The 21,591-nt window shown below is 52.6% G+C and overlaps 1 protein-coding gene across 1 annotated transcript in view; it reads right to left on the minus strand.

The window, feature by feature from the left end:
* Positions 1 to 2,291: 2,291 nt before the first annotated feature.
* Positions 2,292 to 21,591, minus strand: part of MARCO (macrophage receptor with collagenous structure) — a 40,840-nt gene continuing 21,540 nt past the window's right edge. The window contains exons 5-16 of the mRNA XM_045479552.1: positions 20,913 to 20,957; positions 20,551 to 20,595; positions 20,125 to 20,232; positions 16,628 to 16,726; positions 16,496 to 16,531; positions 15,912 to 16,010; positions 15,757 to 15,819; positions 7,082 to 7,126; positions 6,002 to 6,100; positions 5,366 to 5,410; positions 4,688 to 4,864; positions 2,292 to 2,560 (exon numbers count right to left, since the gene is read on the minus strand). Coding sequence (XP_045335508.1) covers positions 2,430 to 2,560; positions 4,688 to 4,864; positions 5,366 to 5,410; positions 6,002 to 6,100; positions 7,082 to 7,126; positions 15,757 to 15,819; positions 15,912 to 16,010; positions 16,496 to 16,531; positions 16,628 to 16,726; positions 20,125 to 20,232; positions 20,551 to 20,595; positions 20,913 to 20,957 — 992 coding nt within the window. The 3' untranslated portion in view covers positions 2,292 to 2,429. The remainder of the gene's footprint in view (positions 2,561 to 4,687; positions 4,865 to 5,365; positions 5,411 to 6,001; positions 6,101 to 7,081; positions 7,127 to 15,756; positions 15,820 to 15,911; positions 16,011 to 16,495; positions 16,532 to 16,627; positions 16,727 to 20,124; positions 20,233 to 20,550; positions 20,596 to 20,912; positions 20,958 to 21,591) is intronic.

A 21,591-nucleotide genomic window follows, 5' to 3' on the forward strand; every position in this document is an offset into this window, starting at 1 on the left:
AAGGACCTTTATGGGGGGTCAGGGCAGTGCACAAGCAAAGGGCGTGAGGGGTCTTCACGGGTCCCCTTTGGTGTTTGACTATCACCAGGTCATAGTCGTGGGAGGTGGGAAGGGGCACCTGTGGCAGGGGGCCACCTTACCATAGCGGTACACCTGGTCCCCTGGGCTGGGTGCTCACAGCGTGTTTTGTGGGCGTGTTGATGCGGCAGGGAGATAGGAAGTTTTAAAATTTACAACGCACCTAGTAAACCATGAGCTCGATGAGTTTGTTTTGAAAGCCACCCTTATAAAATGGAAATGACCGAGGATTAGACTCACCTTTGGAAAAAGCCGTTCCTTCCTTTCCTTGGGAAGGGGTTTCAGTGGGGAGGTCCTCTGTCACAATAATTAGAGTACGATGCACAACATTTGAGGGAAGACGGTGATGCCATCCCAGGGCAGAAAAAGCTGAGTGCTGGGTTTAGCCTGCCTTCTTCCTTCCTTCCTTCCTTCCTTCCTTCCTTCCTTCCTTCAGGGAGTCGATCAGAAAACAGATAGCAAGAGCCCGTTGTGTGATGTGTCGGAGACAGATCGATTGTCAGGGGCACTTCCTTGTAAGCCATGTGATGCGTGTGGCCCACTGCCTCGGGAAATGGGGAGCCTTTGAAGGCCTTAGGTGGGCATCAGCATGGTTTCTTTGTCATTTCTAAAGATCTCTCGGGCTGCTGCCCGGAGAATGAAGAGGTGGCTGATGGGGTGTGGTGCAGGGAAGAGACTGATTAGGAGATGTCCCAAGCGTCTGGACTATTGGTGCTGTGGCCTGAACCGTCGTGGTTGCAGAGAAGGAGCCAGCTGGATGGGCTGGAGAGATGTTTTGGAGGCAGGGCGGTAGAATTAGTGGGACGGGGTGCCTGGTGCTTGAGGGGTAAGGGATGGGGAGGCGTGGGCTTTGGCATTCAGTTTCTGTCTTGGGCCCCGATGGAGGGAGCCATTGGCTGAGATGGGGATGCAGGAGTGGCAGACGATGAGTCAGACCTTAGCTTCCTGACCTTGAGACACCCACATGGAGGTGGCTGGTAGGCAGATCTGTATGACTAGGGCTCGGGAGAGAGCTCTGCACTTGGAGTATGAGCTAGGGAATCAATAGCTCAGGGATGGAAACCAAGGCCATGGAAGGGAAGTGACTATGAGCCTAGGCCTTAAGGAGCATCGTGTGTGCCTGCTTACATTTTTATGCTGGAGACAAGTTGTAGAGGGCATCTAGGTGGCGCGGCTGAGCCTGACCCTCAGTGAAGAGGCAAACCCAGCTGGCCCTGCAGCTTGAAGCAGCACCCCTCGTGGAGCCCAGCCTGGATGGGCCAGTCTCCAGCCAACCTGCAGGTGCACGAATGAGTAAAAATAAGAATTCTAACCTACCCATACTTGGTGTGATTTGTCGTGCAGTAATAACTGACCAACACAGTGGGTGTTTCTGATTCGTTCCTTTTTCGGTTTCGGAAAGTTCAGCTCACATCTCACCAAATTCCAACTTCTCCATCCCGCAGAGATCCACCTATGTGTTTATTCGCGGTGGGTAACTCCTAGGCCCGGGCCTTCCATTGCCCCTCTGTGGGTTCTAACCTTGGCTCCCCTGTTTACAAGTGACCCTGGGTGTATTTTCCGAATGCCCTGAGGCTGAGCTCCTCATGGGTCCGGTGCAAATGATGATACCTCAGAGTCATATCACACATGGCATCTCACTCTCCCAGATTTACCATTTACCCAAGGCATTTATAATGGAGAAAGAGAGAGAGAGAGAGAGAGAGAGAGAGAGAGAGAGAGAAAATACTTGTGAGAGTGCACTCAGAAAATATATAACCCAGGGGAAGCCTGAAAAGGGAGTCAGAAGCCAAGTTGCGCAAAGCATAAGCCGCTCCACCCTCTTGGTTTAATTCAGTTCATTCAGTACATGTTTACTGAGTCCCTACATGGGTGAATAAAACAGACAAAAGTCCTTTGATTTATGGAGCTCACATCCCAAGGAAACTAATTTTCATGCTTAAAGGCACCATTCCTATTTATCATGCACCATGGTATCAACCACATGCCAACGTCCTCACTCGCTGGCAAACGGCTCCAGTGCTGGGGCTGAATGACGGTCATGCCTCACACTGACTTCGGGCACTCTTCGGTTTCCACATCGCATTTAGATCCCCCGAGCTGAGACGCCACTGTCTCCCCGGGAGAACTCAGTGAAATGTGTGCGTGGAGTGGGCTCATCAGTAAGGGATGAGAGGTATAGGAACGAGTGATCTCAGCCCCAGCCAATGACATTACCAGCTAGTGCTTTGAGCTTTATTAGTGACCCCACCCCAGAGGGACCCCTCGGAGAGCAGTGGCCCTCCCCCAGGTGAGCTGAGTGTCCATGCCTGCAAACACTTTGGGAGCGGAAGTGGAGGGGCTGTGGGGGGTCAGCTGCATTCCACGCCTGCATCCTCGTTGTGGTTGCAGTTGTGAGAGCCCCAGCTATTCTTGTTGCAATTCCACAGGGTCCCTTCTGTCCCTTGACATGCAACGTTATCCAGCCAGATCTGCCCAGTGCCTGGAGATACGGAAGGCGAGGAGAGAGAGGAAAGCACAATTAGGGTCAAACTTCCATTTGGGGGTAGACTGCCAATTTCCCTCGCATCCACTCAGGCCCAGGGTGCTGACAGCTGGTCTACTCTCTCTCTCTCTCTCTCTCTCTTTTTTTTTTTACTTTTTTTAAATGTTTATTTATTTTTGAGAAAGAGACACAGTGCGAGTGGGGGAGGGACAGACAGAGAGAGAGAGAGAGAGGGAGACACAGAATCCGAAACAGGCTCCAGGTTCTGAGCTGTCAGCACACAGCCCAATGCGGGGCTCGAACTCACGAACCGTGAGATCATGACCAGAGCCGAAGTCGGACGCTTAACCGACTAAGCCACCCAGGCACCTCTCGTCCACTCTCTTATGTTAACTCTGCTTCTATTCTGCTTTCTACCCTTTGGCAAAGGTCTCACCCAAAGATTAAATGAGATAGATTAAGATACATTATGATATTCAATCTGTTATTAATTATTATTACTTAAGCTATGCACTGTTTGAAATTTCCTCCTAGGGGCTCCCAGTGTTTACCTCTTTCCTGCTGATTCACAGCAGCCATACCTACCTTCTTCAAATGACCTTTTATTACCAGGCCATTCTCTGGCTGGAAAGCATCATTCTTCAAAAACCCGTAACTTCTAATATAATTGATTTCAGATCAATAGCACAGGGAAAAACAGCAGGATGACAGAGTCCCCACTTACGATGGTCTGATTTATGACTTTTCAACTTCACGATGGTTCAAGAGTGACCCACGTTCAGTAGAAATCATACTTGAGAATTGTGAATTGTGATCTTTTCCTAGGCTAGAGACATGCGGGACGGTGCTCTTGTGGTGCGGGCCAGCACAAGCTCTCAGTCAGCTAGGCGACCACGAGAGTCAACACCCGATAGACTTAGAGCCCTTCAGTACCCAGACGGCCATTCTGTTCGTCACTTTCAGTATGGTAGTCAATCAATTACAGGGGCAAGTTGACAACATTATAAGTAGGTTTCGTGTTAAATAATTCTGCCCAACTGTGGGCTCCTGTAAGTGTTCTGAGTATGCTTAAGGTAGATGAGGCTAGGCTATGATGTGTAGGTGAGGTGTATTAGTTGCATTTTCTGCACAATGTTTTCAAATTAGGATGAGTGTGTTGAGATGTAACCCCATTGTAAATCGGAGAATATGTGTATTCAGTTATAGTAATTTATACTATAGTGTGGCCATCTATGTATAAGTAGTGTCACAATCCAACTGGAACTCAGATTAAAAAGCAGGTGGGTGCTGGGGTGCCTGGGGGTCTCAGTCGGTTGAGCGTCCGACTTCGGCTCAGGTCACGATCTCACGTCTCGTGGGTTCGAGCCCCGCGTCGGGCTCTGTGCTGACAGCTCAGAAACTAAAGCCTGCTTCAGATTCTGTGTCTCGCGCTCTCTCTGCTCCTCCCCCATTCACGATCCCTCTCTCTCTCAAAAAATGAATAAACATTAAAAAAAAAAAAAAAAGGAGGCAGTTTGGAGTAGAGTAAGGGCAGAGAGTATTTGGAAGTGTGGGCAAGAGAAGCCAGCCTAGTGTCCCTGCCAGGTCAGCTCTTGTGGCCAAAGAAATGATCTCAGCCTGGGGTCTTCACTCCTTTGTTGAAAGTTTGGACCTTTTGCTGAAAGACACAGGACATCTTTCCAAAACGAACTTTAGGAAGTCCCTGCCCCAATTTATTTTCTCTTCCTTTTGTACCTTCTCCTTAAAGACGGTCACAATATGGGATGTTCTGGTGTCTAGTTCCCAGAAGACTGAGAGGAACCCCTGTGTTTGCCCGTCCTGCAACTTCTCTGTCCTTCCGGGGCCAGCGCCTCAGCTGTCCTTCAGAGAGCCATGCCTCGGCCACAAAGCGACCTGGCTTCAGGGAGGCGCGGACCGCGATCCAGGCCAGGTCAGCCAGAGCCCCGACCAAGCCTTTGCCATCACCGTTGTGGAAGACAAGTCCTCTCTCTCCTGGGGCCGCCAACCTGGAAGGCTGGCAGCCAGGGGCACTTTTCAGATGCTTAAACCAATCCTTCTCTTTTAACCCAAACTCGCTGAGTCACTTGCAACCGAAGGGAAGGCCTCAAGGAAAGACGCACTCACCAGGTGTCACATTGACAAGGGCCGTTCCCCTGGAGTAGCCCAGCATGCGGCAGAAGACAGTGGCATCTGAATGGTCCCAGTCGTCGTCACAAATTGTCCCCCAGATGCCGTTATAGTAAACTTCAGCCCGGCCTCGGCTGCTAGTGCCGATAATCCTGACGGACACCAGGGATTCACCTGGGTGAAAGACATACGTGGGAGAGGTGAGGAGAGCAGTCTAGGGCTTTGCATGGATGCGCGCTCTGCCTTTCCGTTCTTGGAAGTTCTGTCGTTAGGGAAGAGCCAGCCCCCCGCTTGGCCGTCACCAGAGCTGGGAAGATCCCACATACGGCACAAGTACGACCCGGCCGGCAGCCTCCATGCACCTGCAGCTGGCCTGGCCTGGCCTTGTGGGGAGAAGAAAAGGAAAAGTTGAGGGGGTAACGGGAGGGAGGGAGAGAAGGGAGGGGGAGACAAAGGGAAGGGGGGAAGAAGAGAGAAAGAGAAGGAGTCGGGGGGGAGAGGACGGGAGCTGTGGCTCTCCGCCATGGGCAGGCCTAGCTGAGGGATAAGCCTGTTAGCTTTTCCCAAACCGAGGGATTTCTCCGAGAACCGGGGCCTCTCCCCACTGCACCTGCAGTTTTCAAGTACAGAGTTTCCTCTAAACCACAAATTAAAGAGACTAGAAATAGTGATTACCTTTTTCACCTTTTTGTCCCTGTATTCCTTGCTGTCCAGAGGATCCTGTCACAAGGACAAAAAAAAAAAAAAAAGCCCCCCCCCCCAACACACACAATTTGAAGGAAACCAAGAAGCCAGGATCCCCTCACGCCTCTTTTCCAGCAGTGGGAGGAGGGTGGGGAGGTCAGATGGTCTCCTCTAGGTTTGCAGGTGACCTGGCATCATGAGGGCTGGATGGACCACGGGCACCCATGGTTGAGCCAGACGAAATAGGCTTACACTACAGCATGAGGGATTTGAGCTCGACCAGAGAGGAGCATTTAACAGGTGAGAAACATGTGACCCCATCATGTGACATGTGGGAAGTACATGTGACAGACAGGGGAGGCATCTCCTTTGTGGAAGGTGCAGCGGCCGGGGCATTGGCTGGGTGTCACGCGAACACACGTTCACGTGTTTGCCTCTCTGAAACGCCCACAACGTGCCTTCTTCACTTCTGTGTGCTCAGGGCCAAGGGCAATCCCAGCACAGAACTTGTCCGGGGTGGAGCGGGGGGAAGCCAGTAAACCTCTACACCCCTGGTTCTGGAAACTCCCAAACCCCTGACAACAGGGACTCTCCTCAGAACCCACAAATCAGAGACCGAGGCCTGACCTTTCGCTCCTGGCTCTCCCTTTTGGCCTTTTAGTCCCGGCGCACCCTTGAGGCCTGCCAGGCCTGGGCTTCCCTGGCTTCCCTTCATGCCTGCAGGGCCTGGAGAGGAGAGAAACCATGTTAGTCAGATGCTTTGCTCTGCTTTCCGAGGGGGGCCAAGGGCCTTGGTCCTCAATGACTGAGTTGTCCTCGCCCACCTCCGTGAATGGGCTGCTAGGATGTTCAGCCCGTGTCTTTGGTCCACCTTGGAGGGACAGTAGGGTTCAGGGTGTTGTTCTGATCTCCCCACTGACTCTCCTACGAATGCCGGCTGGGAACACACAGGTAAAAACAGCGGGCGGGATCCTGGAGGGCCTCACCGAGCGACATAATTGTGTGGAAGGTGTGGCCATTCTGAGAGAACTTGCCGTCGTGTTTCTAGGTCTCGAGTTCGCCTTTAGTAAGTTCAAACAGGAACCGAATACCCAGATCGTGAGGCAGAAAGAGGGTTCAAGAGATGTGTCTGAGAAGTTTTGCGTTGGCGCCCTTTGGGGCGGGGGCTGTGAGAAGGCTAGAAGCGAGTGCTCTGTGGGAAGTGCCATGCGCAGTGACCGACCACGGGCTTGGGCTTGGGAGGTGATCATAATAGGCTAGCGGGCAGCAGCAGGAGGAGGGGAGGAGCTTGAGGGGCCAAAGGGAAGACAGAGATGGACCAGCGCAGGTATGGGGAAGCAGATGAGGCCTCGCAGCCCACTGGGGAGGTGGAGAGGAAGGACGCACAGCTCCATGGTGGGCACACGGCCTGAAGCCACCAGCCAGCCCCGGCTCTCCAGGCGTTTCTTTACCCCTTCTCTACTCTCAGCGCGGCCCCTCTCCCTACCCGCCCAGGTCACTGAGTTCTGCCGCTCTCCAGGTTTTCCAGGGGCAGGAATCTGAGACTTGAAGGACAGAGCCCTGGAGTCTTAGCCTCAAACAGGCTTGGGCCCTAGCGCCTTTGGGGGAAGGTCACAGCAGCATGTTCAAAGTCAACAAAACCTGTCCTCCAAGCACGAGGTTTTCCAGACATCATTCTGAGAAATTAAAATGAAGCCGGCCCTTTACCTGGAAATCCTGATTCTCCTTTTGTTCCTTTCTGTCCTTGAAGTCCTAAGATCGAAATACAAAAAAGAGGGGAAGATAATAAAACTTAGATATTAGACACTTTTAATCTTAGACAACCTCTACCTTTTGTCTGATTAATGCAGACGGAAAGATACATTGGTTCTCCACGATTGTTTAAAGCCTCCTGAGCAGAGCATAAAAGGAGACAGACTGCAGATAAATGGGGACACGTGTTGGGGACAAATAGAGATGGAGTGGAGGAAAGTCTGCGTTAGACAGACAGACAGACTCTGGATTTACTGGCCGGCCTTCTTTGTCCGATTATAACCTGACTTGATGGCTAACTCCAATCCCGTTTCTTCCTGATGCATTTGATTGGAAAGAAGTTGAGGGATATTTTGAAAACAAAGCTCTCTTTATTTCCAAAAGCCCATGGAGGGGACTCACTGGCCGCCAGGAGTGCTTGGGGGCTCTCACCCATAGCAGATGCTCCACAGAATTGGTGGGTTCATTTCATTGTGGCCCTAATGTGGCTAAAGATTTATGTGGCTAGGGGCGCCTGGGTGGCGCAGTCGGTTAAGCGTCCGACTTCAGCCAGGTCACAATCTCGCGGTCCGCGGTCCGGGAGTTCGAGCCCCGCGTCAGGCTCTGTGCTGACAGCTCAGAGCCTGGAGCCTGTTTCAGATTCTGTGTCTCCCTCTCTCTCTGCCCCTCCCCCGTTCATGCTCTGTCTCTCTCTGTCCCAAAAATAAATTAAAAAACGTTGAAAAAAAAAAATTTTAAAAAGATTTATGTGGCTAAAGGGTCTCGTGTCCAGAAGATGGAAGAATTATCACTGCAATCATTGGTGATGATCGTATTTGTGGTTCTAATGTGAAAGATCCTTCCTTCCCCCCTCCTTTCCTCCCTCCCTCCTTTCCTTCCTTCCTTCCTTCCTTCCTTCCTTCCTTCCTTCCTTCCACCCACTCACCCCGTTATTCACTGACTCATGGAAGGCCCACTGTCCCCAGCACCATGCTGGGTCATAGGGAGCTAATACTTGGTTGGTTTAGCAACATTGTGGTTTCCTTTTTTTTTTGTATAAACTTTTTTTTAAGTTTATTTATTTTAAGAGAGAGAGAGAGAGAGAAAGCAAGCCAGCGGGGGAGAGGCAGAGAGAGAGAGGGAGAGCATGAGAATCCCAAGCAGACTCCATGCTGTCAGTGCAGAGCCGGATGAGGGGCTCGGCCCCCAAATCGTGAGATCGTGACCCGAGCTGAAATCAAGAGTCGGACGCTTAACCGACTGAGCCACCCACGCGCCCTGCAACATCGTGGTTTCTGGATTTGAAGTGCCTGTAGCGGTTTGATTTCAGAGAAACAAGACTCTCCAAGACCCACAAACTTGGGGAAACGAAAGCTCAGTATTGACTGTGAACTACCAGTTATTAGAGGGTAACCAGAGGAACACTGTGCTCACCACCACACCCTCGACTGGTGTCCTTCCCATGGCATAAGCCCACCAGTGACAATCCTCAGCAGCCACAGGGAACTCAGTTCCCCAGCTTGCCCACGGCCTGTGGGGAGCTCCTACCTGGGGAACTTCCTGCTTCTGACTTCAATTTCTGACTTTCCTAAGCACCTACTGTGTGCTGGTCAATGGAGGGCAGGCAACGGGTCCGGCGGGCCTCTTTGGGACCCCTTTCTGGAATAATGAGCAAGGGGATTCCTGGCTCCCAGCAGCCCTTCAGATGATTCTCCTGAGGCCGGGAGCTGCCTGGAGGTAGATCAGAAGCCCCAGGAGCTCCGACCTTGGCACCACAGAGGCAGGAAGCACTGGAATGATCTGAGAGGGCAACTAGTTCAGCTCTTCGCGTTAGGGAATGGGACAGAACTGAGGCTCAGGAAGCTTCTTCTAAGGGCTAAAGGAACCTCAGAGGTCAGACCCTGGCAGGCAGGCCCCAGCTCACTCCGGGGTCATTTGCTCATGCCCCAGCCCCCTTTGTAGAATGCCCCACTCCCTTCATCCCCCAGAGAACTCGGATCAAGCCTATGAAATCTGCTAAGATGTCAGATGTCCCCGACTGCAAAGCCTTCTCTGGCCTCGCCCATGGATGGCATACTTCCTTTCAAGGCGGCAAAGTGGCCAGAGTCAGAGAGACTGGGCTTACATCCGCCTCTGTGACCTTGAGCTAGGTGCTGCCCTCTGGGAACCTCACTTTCCTCCTCTGAGTCTCCTGGCCGCCTCGGGGGCACTTGGGAGACTGAAACGGAGTCGTCTGTGTCATGTGCTGAGCCTCACGTCTGGCGTGGGCTCAGTAGACCCTGTCACAGGGACCCCACGGACCCCGTTTGCATGTGTCTGTCTCCCCTCTCGGTGGGGAGTGCCTCGGACGCTGGCCCACGTGAGTTCCGGGCTCGCTGCCCAACAAGTCCCATAAATGTTTGCTGGTGACCTGAGGTCACCCAGCAGAGGTGGCAGATGCTTCCTGTCCGCTCACCTACAGCTGAATTGCATGCGTTCAGATGAGAGAGGAGAAGCCACACTCAGAAACACGTTATTAAATAGGAAAACGGGTCATACATTGACTCTTGGCTCTTTGCATCCTAGAGGGCACCGTATGGCAAAACTCTCTACCTTAAGAGTCTGTCCCTGGAAGCAAAGTTCAGGGACCCCGGGCCTTGTGACCTCCCCTAATTGTCCCCTCCTGAAGAAGTGCCCATCTCCAGCTGTCCCCAAAGCACCAAACGACAAACACCCTGTACAGACAGGAACCATAGGGAATCCCCTCTTCTCTAGACCTATGGTCCCTGCAGCCTGACCCCCCCCCCCCCCGGCTCATTTCTCACACCCTCCTTCCCAGCCCGTCACCCCCCGGGAACTCTGCCTCTGAGGTTGCCTGCTCTCTGCCAGGCACCACGCCAGGGGCTTCACAGACACTGCCTCATTCCGTCTTTCAGCTGCCCTGCAAGGTAGTGCCATTTTCCTTCTTACAGGGGAGGAGGAAGTCCACAGTCACAGACGCTAGGTGATTTATCCAAGGTCACGCAGGGAGTGAGCGGTGAACTTGAGTTGTAACCAGGTTTGGCCTCCCACTGGGTGCCGTAGCTCCCTGTGTCCTGTTCGCAAGGCAGCTCACACCTTCCTGAAGTTTCCCTCTCGGGCTGCCTACCTGGTTCCAAAGACACTCCCGGCCCCACCGGGGGCCATCTCGTTCCCCTAAAGGAGTAGTCAAACTCAGGGTGCATCGGAATCACCAGCACAGGGCTTGCCAAACAAAGCAGCTTGTTAGGCTCTACCCCGGGATTGCTGATTCAGTGGATCGGGGGTGGGGATCTGAGACTCTGCATTTCTAGCAAGCTCCCAGGTGATTTTAATGCTGCTGGTCCAGAGGCCACACTTCGAGAAGCAAGGCCTTAAACAATCCTTAAACTCACGGCCCACCTTCTCCAAACAACCTTCCTGTCTCTGAGGCAAATAAATGCTGGGTTTCTCCTCTTAACCACAGCTTCCTGAGTCTTCCTGGATATTGCACACATCTCAAGCTGAGCGGAGCCCAAAATATTTATCTGCAAGGTGTTTATTTAGAGAAATGATTTTCTCCCAAGAAAATCGTGTAGTTAGAAAGCACACGTCGTCTTACTGTTCAGCGCTTAGCTAGTATTTTGCCTAAAAGCTTAGGTTCCTGCTTTGAGGGGAAACTGCCAACTTCAAACCCAGAGTTATCAAACTAGCAGGGATCTGGATACTATTCTAGACAATTCCTCGCATTCCACAGGGGAGGAAACGCAGGCCCGGGGCAAGTTGGGGAGCAAGTCTCCCGACTCTGATTTAATGTAGAAATTTCCAGTACATTAGGAAACTTCCTTCAATACTTTCCTGACATACAGGGTAAGTGCAGCCTGGCAGGTTGAGGATAAGTTTAATAACTGACAGATTGAGCTGTGTAGCAAGAAGGGGACCAAAAACTTGGATGAATGTAGAATTCTATAGATACCTCTGAGAAATTTAGAGGAAAATGAGAAAAGTTTTACAAGCGACAATTTAGTAATGTGATTTGGTAGAATTTAATAAGTTCTGGGGCTAACCCAGTCCTTAGATATGGCGGCTGGAATGAACTGAGAAATTATATTCACAGTATAGGGCTTAATTGCTATTATGACGAATTCTTTGTTGCTTACCTTCAAAGTAAAATGTCCTAAAACACGGATGAGAAAATGGATTGCAGGTTATTTGCATTTTGGCTTTGCCTCAAGAGGAAAATCAAAGAACGTAGAAAATTCAGATGCTTGTTATATTTTAGACGAGAAGGCTGTTGAGATGCAGAACTTCTGATCCGATTGGTGTTTTGGAGCTTAAATGTGTTGGCTGCTTCTAACATCATTTTATGAGGTGGAATGATAGAAAGAGAAATGCCACGATCACAAGATGAAGTGAGTTCTTCCTCGTGTCCAAACTCCAAAATGGCTAAGGGATTTTGAGCTAAAATTAATTTTTGTGTGGGGTTTTTGTGTTTTGCAATTCTCCCCACTTCAAAGTCAAGTGATTTTGTAATCCTTTGAAAGCTCAAAGGTTAGAAAAAAACAGGGGCGCCTGGGTGGCTTAGGCAGTTAAGCATCCGACTTTGGCTCACGTCATGATCTGGTGTTTTGTGAATTCAAGCCCCGCATCAGGCTCTGTGCTGACATCTCAGAGCTCGCAGCCTGCTTCAGATTCTGTGTCTCCCTCTCTCTCCGACCCTCCCCTGCTCGCCCTCTGCCTCTCTCAAAAATAAATAAACATCAAAGGTTAGAAAAAAAACAAGTTTGGGGAGTTTCGTAAAATGCTGTTCGGTGAATGGATGAAGGAAATGACCGTTAGAGAAAGTTCTGCTGAGTGATAATGCCCTACTTAATAAACTGTGCACCTTCCCTTCCCAGCAGAAGGAAAAGAATTTCCTCCTCACTGTCTTTAATCTGAGACGGCTCCTTTCTCTTTCTCGCAAGAGGTGTCAATGAGGGAAAACATTTCACTTGGATGGGCTGGGGTGTGGTTAGTGGCTGTTCACAGTGGCAGGGGGATCTGGTGATGGGGCCAGGATTTACCCATCTGCTGTGGAATGGGAATACAGGCGATTCTGACTTCTCTGGAGTTCTACACTCTATGTTATTCTATGTGACAAAATCTGGAACAGCATAACTTTGGAATCTGACTTTGGGATCAACTCCTGGATTCAGAGTATATTAACTGTAAGCCCCCCGCCTGCCTACCCCAGGAGAGGTTTTGCCTTCGGGGAGTCTTTGCTTCTCCTGCTGTAAGGTAGTGAAACTCAGGCGTGTGGGCAGGGGAACTAAGATGATGGGAGTAAATCCCAAGCACAGTGCTTGGCCCAGAGGCATTGTTAATCATAAACAAATTTATTATATATATAATATAATATATTAATATATAATAATATTATATATATTATATATGTATATATATACATATATACATGTATGCACATGTATATATGTACATACATATATGTATACATATATATGTATGTACATATATACATGTATATACATGTATATACGTATACATATACATATATGTATATATACATATATACATATATTAATATAATATATTAATATATAACAATATTATATATTATATATACATATATGCATATAATATATTAATATAATATAGTAATATATAATAATATTATATATATTATATATGTATAGTATATTATATATAATATATATTACTATATTATATAATATATATAAATGTATATTATATATAATTAATGCACGATAATGGGATCTAGCTGTTACTTAGGTCAAGCGAAGGCACTGTAATTTCTCTGTTTTCATCTAGGGAGGCTAGATATTCTCTTGAGAGATTAATGATTTTATTTACAAAATGGGAAATGCATTGGTTTGAAAAACTGGCTTGATAGAATCAAAACTGGACAAACACTGTGGTGCCTCCGGTCTGGGGAATACCGATGTCCTCACATGGAAAAGCATGCGTTATCTTCCATGGTGAGAAGGTCTGGCCCCTGGGTGGGAGCCCAGCCTTCCTTTTCCCACTTCAGAAATCTAACTTCTCCAAGAATTCATTAACCTCTGACCCCGGGATGGTACGGAGACCTGCCCATGGGCCGCCAGACTGTGGACCTATGGCAATTCCCTCCTGAGATGTCCATGTGGGCATTTAGCTACTAGATCAAGACAAGCATTTGGATTTGTGTGGGAAATCTGTGCAATTTTACATAAGTTGTAATTATCACATGCTCCGCTTTGGAAACATAATCACCATGTTTACTTGGGGAGCCAGAACCAAGGAAGAACCCTTAGAATGTGCCCGGTTGGTATTCACCAATAGGCCTGATCGATGGAAATCCCCAAAAAGGTGCTCAGCAAAAATACAGGAACTTGATAATGGGGTTAAAATGATCCCCAGGCTAAGGGCCAACCATCTCTGTGCTGTAAGGGAGGTGGGTTTGGGGGTAAATAACGAAGAGCCGTAACAGGGCCTGAGAACTTCATGTTTCCTTCTCAGAGTGGAGGAAGCTGCTGGAGCCTCAGCTCTAATCTTCCCTGGACTGGGATGGAGAGAGAAGGTGTTGCTCATCAGAGCGCCTGATGGGGAGCAGGGGGCACGTTCAGGCTGCCTGGGCAGGGAGACAGCATGATGGAGTGCAGTGGGTAAGTCCATGGGCTTTGGGTTGGCCAGGCTTGGGTTCTGGCCCTGGCTGTGTCTTCTCCTGGCCCCTCGAGTCTGGGCAAGTTCCTGTGAAATCGCACTCACAAGAGTGCCGCTCCCACTGCGTTGTCACGGAACAGCTCATTATCAAGAGGTGCTTTTACTATGTAAATCCTCCCAGGATGTGGACTACAGGGCAGAATTCCCTACCCTCAGACAGTGGGAGACACAAGTTGGGGGCTGGGGAGTGGGCACAGTGTTCCCTGTGCATAAAACCACGCTTTACCCCTAATACCCTTGCTTAGTTAAGAACCGTTGGTCTGGCAGTGGGGGAAGGGTGTGGACAGGTGGGGACAGAGACTCATTGCTTATAGCCGAGGGATAAAAGCCATCACCACTATGAGGCCAAACAAAAACCTCAGGGATAGGGCAGCCTCAGGCCCTAAATTCAGACCCCCTAAAATCTGGGACCAGGGAAGATGAAAATATATATGATCAGGAGGAAACAGCCAACAAGTCAGGGGCATCTGACCCCCACACCCAGATGGAGCCTTTCCAGAAGGTGAAACCTTGCTGGCTGCCTTCAGGTGGCATCCTGGAGCAGGTCCCCTGCCCACACTGACACATAGTCCATAAACAAGAAATTGACTCCGGGGCTGGGTGGACTGGAAGGGCAGTGGGTGTTACAGCGGCCTGCGCCATGGCTCCTAATAACCTTCAGAAAAGCCCAGATGGTTGAAGACCCAGAGTCCAGGGCCAGCCAGGAGGTGGCCCCGCTTATCCCTCTGGCCAGAGCTCCTGACCCTCTCTCACATCTCAACCCTAAGTGCCAGGGACATCAGCCTACAGAGCCCTCCCTCATTCTTCTGTGACTTCGCCTGCTCTGTTCCCGCTCTCTAGATTTCCCATCCCCTCCTCACCATGGCCAAGCTCCACTCATTCCATGAGACTCAGCTCAAGCTCTTACATCACTCCCGGACCGCGCTGCCTTTCACCAACCCTGCCAGACAGCGGACACTGTGAGACTGAAGCAGTTAGCTGAGTGAAGTCACATTTGTTTAAGGAATCAATCCATCCATCAGTCAACCACTTGATCAGCGAGCACGGAGAGGACGTGCCCCTGGTGTGGGTCTGTGCACCACTGCCTGAGGGCATCGGGCTGTCTAACCCGGCAGGACCTTCTGCTCGGGCGGAGAATGGAGCCACGGAAGGCTGTCCACAGCCATAACCTTGAGCTCCTACCACATTCCAGGCTGCGCTTGGCTTTCTAAAGGGCATTTGTCACGTCTCACTTCTCCATGCAAAAGCCCACAACACAGTGTGCCTGGCACAACCTGGCAACAGTCTGTGTGCCTGTCTCCTGCCCCAGCCTGTATGTGTGAGGCCAGGAAGCAGGTCTTACGCATCACGGTGACCCAGCGCCCAACACAATGGCCCACACTTTCTAGACCACTGTAGGCGCTCAGACTTAGGGACTCGACAAAATTGTCATGGGGGTTCGCAAAGCAGACCACACTGGTTTGATGCTTTGTAACCTAGACGAATTTGGCATGAAGGTTCATCCTGTAGTCACTGTGAGTTTGGTTACGCGGGTCCCTCCTCCCAGCCCGAGTCCCTCTGGGACAACGTGCAGGAAGGGGTTTCTTGACACCCCCTGCCCACATTCAGAGCCCTGACCCTGGGGGCCCCCCTGCAGGTCAGCAGGAGAGAATAGAAACTACGCACCCAGCCGGAAGGCAGGCCAGGGGACAATGAGGGCCAGCTGCCCTTCTCTTCTCTTTAAAGGTGGAGGTTTGGTCATGACATTGAGGCCTTTCAGGGATGCTGGGCAGAGAGAGGACAGCCCTGGGGCTCTGAGCTAAAAGGGCCCCGACAGAGGGAGGTGTCCTTAATCGGGGTGCCTCAGGGGCCAGAGCACAGGAGACTCTGTGCCTCCTTCTGGGGGGCCCCCTGAGGCAGTGCTCCTCCCTATCCACCCAGCACCCCGTCCACCCCCTACACACACCCTCCGTTACCTGAGTCCCCCTTGCTTCCCTTCATGCCGTCGGCTCCTGGCGTCCCGGGTATCCCTGGTGGTCCTGTACAACAGATGCCCGGAGAGCATGAGGGCTGGGCTCTGTGGCTCTTCAGACACCACTCCCCATGCGCACGGCAGGGCTGAGGACCTCACCTGTCAGTCCGGGGGGCCCAGCGCTGCCGGGCTCACCCTTGGCACCTGGGGATCCCGCTGCGCCCGGAGAGCCGGGAAGACCCTGCGCTCCAGGTTGCCCTGCAAGTTAAGTGACAGTTGCAAGGTTGGGGGTGGTCGGCAGAGAGCTGGCTGCCTGCCCCTCGGCTCGTCTGTCTTCTCGGCTGTGACACGTGTACCTCCTACCAGCGTGCATGTTCCCTGGGCAGTTTTCCACATCTCCCTTTAGAAGCCACGAGCGAGCCCAGTTAGTAGGAGAAAAGTTACAGCCTGAGCCGTGTGTTCATGGTTGCCATCACTCTGCAGCGCCTGGGGCTCGTGGACTCCCTAGGCACCCTGGTCGTGGGTGTGGGCTCCACACCCCTGCGTGGCGGACTGCGGCGAAGGTCTAAGGGGAATGCCAATCAAGCCTGTTCCTCCCAGGTGGGGCCCGGTTTTCAGAGAGCCCCCACGTGCTCTGGGTTAACGCCACAATGAATCTAAAGACCGTGGAGTCGTGTCCCGGACTTGACTTTGCCCAGGGACAGTAGCAGCCCGAATGATGTCTGGATCCCCAGAGTTCTTACCTTGGTCTCCTTTCATTCCAGGAGATCCAGCCGCACCTAAAATGAAGAACGACTTTTAGGGATTTTGTTCCCCTCTAGCTCAGCCTGCCAGAGAAAAAGGGAATATGGACAGGCCGGTGGATGGCCTCTTACCTGGGGGGCCTGGCTTCCCTGAGTCACCTTTGCTCCCCTGGGCTCCGGGGGGCCCCATGACCCCTGTATCTCCTTTCATGCCCATGTCTCCCTTGCTTCCTGAAAAACCAAGGAGTTGTGGTCAGGCACGGAGGAGGACGCAGCCGGCTGCCCGGTCCCAATGACGCTGTCCCACCCAAAATCCAAACTCAAACTCCTTGGGCTCTGCCTACCTGGTTCCCAGAAGTGGAAGATACAATGGTTGGCCTCAAGGAGCACACCATCTTGCCCCAGAGACCAGAAGGAAACGCGTGAGAAATAGACGAGGTCATGGGGCCCAGCTGGCGTGCAGCCAAAGGCCCAGAAGCCAGGCTCTCAGGACCCTGGTCAGCACGCTGGTCCCCTTGAGGGGGACCAGAGCCCAGGCTGAGCTAAGCGCTGCCCGGCTCATTTTAGTGTCTGCATTTGGGGAATTTTTTTTTTTTTTTTTTCAAGCCTCCCAAACTGAAACCTGAATATTCCAGAATGCCGATCCCAAGTGCCGAGAGTAGAAACGTGAAGGCATGAGTGGAGAGGAAAACATTGCAGCAGCTCGGACTCCTGCCAGTGCTCCAGCCACAGCCTTTCCTGGTGCCCAAGGTTTCAAATTTTCCACTTGTCATCAGCATTCAAGGCTTGTCCCAGCCTGTCCTCTCCTCGGTCCTCCATTGCTCCCTCCTCCTTTCTGCGGCTGCATGGCGCATATCAATTGAGGGAGGCTCCTCGCATGGGGCCTGCCAACCTCTTCCCAGTCTGCAGGCTTGGCTCCCGAGCGGGCTGCACACCCTCGCTAGCCGTGCCAGGCTGGGTCTGTTCATCAGCGGCCCCCTGGCTTGGCTGGTGTTCCCGGAGCTAGTCAAAGTCCCATCCCGGCAGCTCCCTCAGCCCTGGGACAGGCTTATTAGGATGGAATTTGGTTAAAAGGCTCTACTCCACTATCTTCCCGATATCAGAGCTGGGAGGACTCAGAGGGATAGCAGCCTTCCCTCCTGTGCGTTGGGAAAGGAGACAGAGAGGTCTGAAGCAGCGGGGGGTGGGAGGTGGGGGCGGGGGAGAGTCACGGGTCACGCGAAGCTTTCTGGTCTAAGCGTGGGGTGACGTTAGGGGCAAGGCTCAGGAAGCAGATTCTTTCAGGTGGTTTAGATACTTGAAGGATGACTATTCCCTGATGGGAAACAAAACAATCAGAAAGAACTCGGTTCTAGCTGAGATCGCTTATGGCCTCAGGGGCAAGCCCCGAAGAAGGCGATCCTTGCTCATTCAAGGTGTGCGCTTCGGCAGAAGGGACAAATGGCATTCGGCAGATGGGACTAGAAATTACTTCCCTGGAGGAATATGTTGGTGCCCGACTGCCCCGGGCCGGCCGGAACCACCGCGTTATGGGAATCCCTAGGCTGCCCGAAGATTCGGGAGCGTGCTCTGGGCCCGAGTCTGTGTGTGGCTGTGTGTGGCTATGACTGCCGTGTCTCCACCAAAGGGGGCGGCCTGGGGAAGCAGGGCGTTCTCAGTGAAAGGCCCAGAGTCTAGCCCCACCAGACGAACATCAGCTGCCGTCTGGTGTCAGAACTTTGCCATCACAGCTCAAGGCAAGGTGAGGAAAACGCACCTGTCCCCTGGCCCTTCCCCAGGGACATTACCCCTTGGCGGGGACAAAGACCACAAAGCCTCAGGACCACTGGAGCGGGGCCCCTCGTGCCAGCCCTGTCTGCCAGCAGGGGCTTAGGAAAACAGTGGGTGAAAGAGACCTTGCGATCTTGGGAGAGGAAATTTGGGAAGAGGAGAGGTGGGTCGGAGTCCTGATTTCTGAAGAATTGAAACTTTCGCATTTCCCCTCGCCAACCACAGCTTTTCCAGGCCGAGTGCGGGCGGGGGGCCCCACCCTGGTGTCGGGTATCTGCAAATCTGGGGCACTGGATGAGTGTGGGAGGGAAAACAGTAGGGTGCAGACTCCACAGGCAAAAGTGCTGGCTGTCACCCCCTCCTCTGGGGCTGGCAGGGCCACCTTGAGAAAGTCTGGGCCTCCCTTTCCTGTTACATAGAGAACTACGGAGAGCAGCCTTTGGAATCGCCGTCAGAGGTCAACTGTCTAACCAACCGCCAGGTGCACAGATGCCCCCCCTCCCAACCCTCCCGGTCATCTCAGCACAACTGGCTCTCCTGAAACCTTTGATCACGGCTCCTCATTCTTCAGGATGGCTGACACCTGCCTGTAAGGGCCCTCTTCCTGAAGCATGCACCCCAGTATCTGATAATGTGAATAATTCCTATTCGCAGGTACAGTGCCACGCATCTTATGTCTTCTACTCCAGTTGTAACTCAATCCTTATTAAAGGTTGCTTTTATCATCCCCCTCTTACAGCTGAATAAGTTGTGGATCAGAGAGGTCAAGTCATTTGCCCAAGGTTGCCCAGCTAGTGAGCCATACGAGGACCCAGATGTGTCTGACCTTAGAACTGAAGTCCTTCCCTTTCTACCTTAAGGGACGGTTATCATTTGTTTAGTGTTTAACCATGTGGCAGAGAGTTTGAACACATAATCTCTAGGGACTGCCCTACAAAGTATGCATAATTTCATTATTATATATATGTTTATTTATTCCTGAGAGAGCACGAGTGGAGGAGGGGCGGGGGGGGGGGTGGGGAACGGAGGACCCGAAGCAGGCTTTGGGCTGACGGCAGCCAGCCCGATGAGGGGCTCGAACTCACAGACCGTGGGAGCGTGACCTGAGCTGAAGTTGGAGGCTCAACTTCAACAATCAGGCGCCCCTGATTATTATCATTTTAATGGCCATTCTTTTCAGAAATGAAGACACTAAGCCTCCGCTGGTTAAGTCACCTGCCTAGAGGCACACGTGGACAGGTGCAGAGCAGGGGTGACGTCAAGCCTTCTAGCCGCACGGCCCTCACCCCCCCCACTGCACCCCACAACCACCCGAGGGGGCTTCCAGAGGCCAAGCGACAAGGGGCGTGAAAAGTGCTCTGTCGTGGCCATAGCCCCTGGGGCAGCGCTTCTCAGAGCGTGCCCCCCAGACTTCCGGTATCAGAATGATCCAGGCCTTTGAAACACAGACTCTTGCACTTTGAGCAAGGGCCCCAAATGGTTCTGACCTAACACCTGCTTCTGGAATCAACCCCTTCACCCTCCCTGCCAGCCATCTCCCCTCCTGCCCTGTGCCCACCTCACATCCCACTGCCACCCCTCGCCGTCCTCTCCTCAGAGCTTGTCGCATGGCCTGTGTCCTCACTTGTCACCGGTTGTGCCTGGCATCACGTTGTGTCTCCCCCCACCCATGCTACTCTCAGCTCTCCGTTCCTGGCCTCTGCTCACCTGGACGGATGGGACCACACGTGTGCTCCTGGGGGAAGCAGAGCACAGCCCTGCCCTCAGTGGGGCCAAACAGACATGCTTACAGAGGGTCGGGGCCCAGCTCTCCCTCAGCCCCTCCCCCACAAGCACCAACACCCCCACCCGGCCCTTACCTGGGAGGCCCAGGTCTCCTTTGTCTCCTTTAGCCCCAGGTTCGCCTTTCAGGCCAACGAGTCCCCCATCACCTTTGCTGCCCTTCTCTCCTTGCCGTCCTGGGGTGCCTGGGCAGAGAATGGCCAACAAGATGGGCTCCCGCCGCCCTCCCAAGGAGGACTCAGGAGCCGCCCACGGGCTGTTCAGCAGTGGGGCAGGGGGCGTTTTGAAAAGGAAAGAAAGGGGCCTCTGGAAGAAGTCCAGGGGATGTTAGGTCATCTGTTGGGTGTCTCGATGAGGCACTGTAAGACTCCAGAGCAGAGGACTGTGGGAGGGCACCGACCCCCTGGGGCTGTGGGTGGGGATGTGGGGAGGGGGGACCCGGGCAACTGGCTCAGCACCTCAGCCAAGGCAAGCTGAGCTCAGGCAGGGGAAACACGAGTTACCAGGGGCTCCTTGTTTCCCTGGAGCGCCGCTGGGTCCTTGGAGACCTGCGGAGAAGGAAAGAAGAATTAGTCACAGCGTTCCAGGCTCTTCCGTCAGCTGATGTTCTAGAGCCTGTAGGAGGGGACGAGGGCCCAGCACGAGGGGAGGGGCTTCGTCTGTCTCATTCTCTGTCTCTCACACACACACAGACACCCCAACGGTATCAACATTCACCCTTCACAACAGCAAGAAAAAGAGAGATTGAGAGAGAGAGAGAGAGAGAGGAAAGAAAAGGCTGAGTTGTTAGACACAAGGGTGTAAACGAGCCAGGCCCCTGCCTCCTGACTCCCCCTGCCCGCGCACTCACCCAGCCCCTGCCCACCTGCCTCTCCCTTGATTCCAGGCGGGCCTTGGAGTCCCGGGAGGCCTGGAAAGGAAAAGGAATTCAGAACGTGGCTTGGACAAGGAGGAGAAAAAGGATTATGGGGCCAATAGACAGACGCCCGTATCTATGGCTCCCTGGCATGCCTCGGTCCCCTCAGTCCCCCTCTCAGCCGGTGGCCTTGGCAGGCCGGGGATGCCAGACGTGCCCTGGGCCCCTTTTGACCTGGAAGACCTGAAGAAGAGAAGCACAGACACCAAGGGGCCAACCCACGAGGTGGGGTGACAAGGCCACTTATCACACCTTTATGTATTCAACGAACTGTCGCTGAGCACCGAGAACGGGCCAAACGGTGTGGGCAAGAAAAGGAAAGGCAGGGCTCCTTCCTACAAGAAGCTCAGGGCCTAACAGGTGAAACGCAGGCGTATCGATGACGTCACCTGAGGGAGGCTGCGTCACACAGATCTCGCGCGAATCACTCCCTCATTTTCAGCCTCAGCTTGCTCGTCAGTGAAATGGGGCTAATATGCCAGCTTTGCAGGGCTGTCCCGGAGGCAGGCTCTGGATAAACGGAACCTGCTTTTGCTGCACATTGCACGCGGTTCTGTCCCTTTCCCAGGGCTGTGTTGCAGGCTCGAGACGCACAGCACCCCGGGAGCGCGGGACGTCCTGTTCTAGT

The sequence above is a fragment of the Leopardus geoffroyi genome, chromosome C1 (assembly GCF_018350155.1).
Source record: "Leopardus geoffroyi isolate Oge1 chromosome C1, O.geoffroyi_Oge1_pat1.0, whole genome shotgun sequence".
Taxonomy (NCBI): Eukaryota; Metazoa; Chordata; class Mammalia; order Carnivora; family Felidae; genus Leopardus; species Leopardus geoffroyi.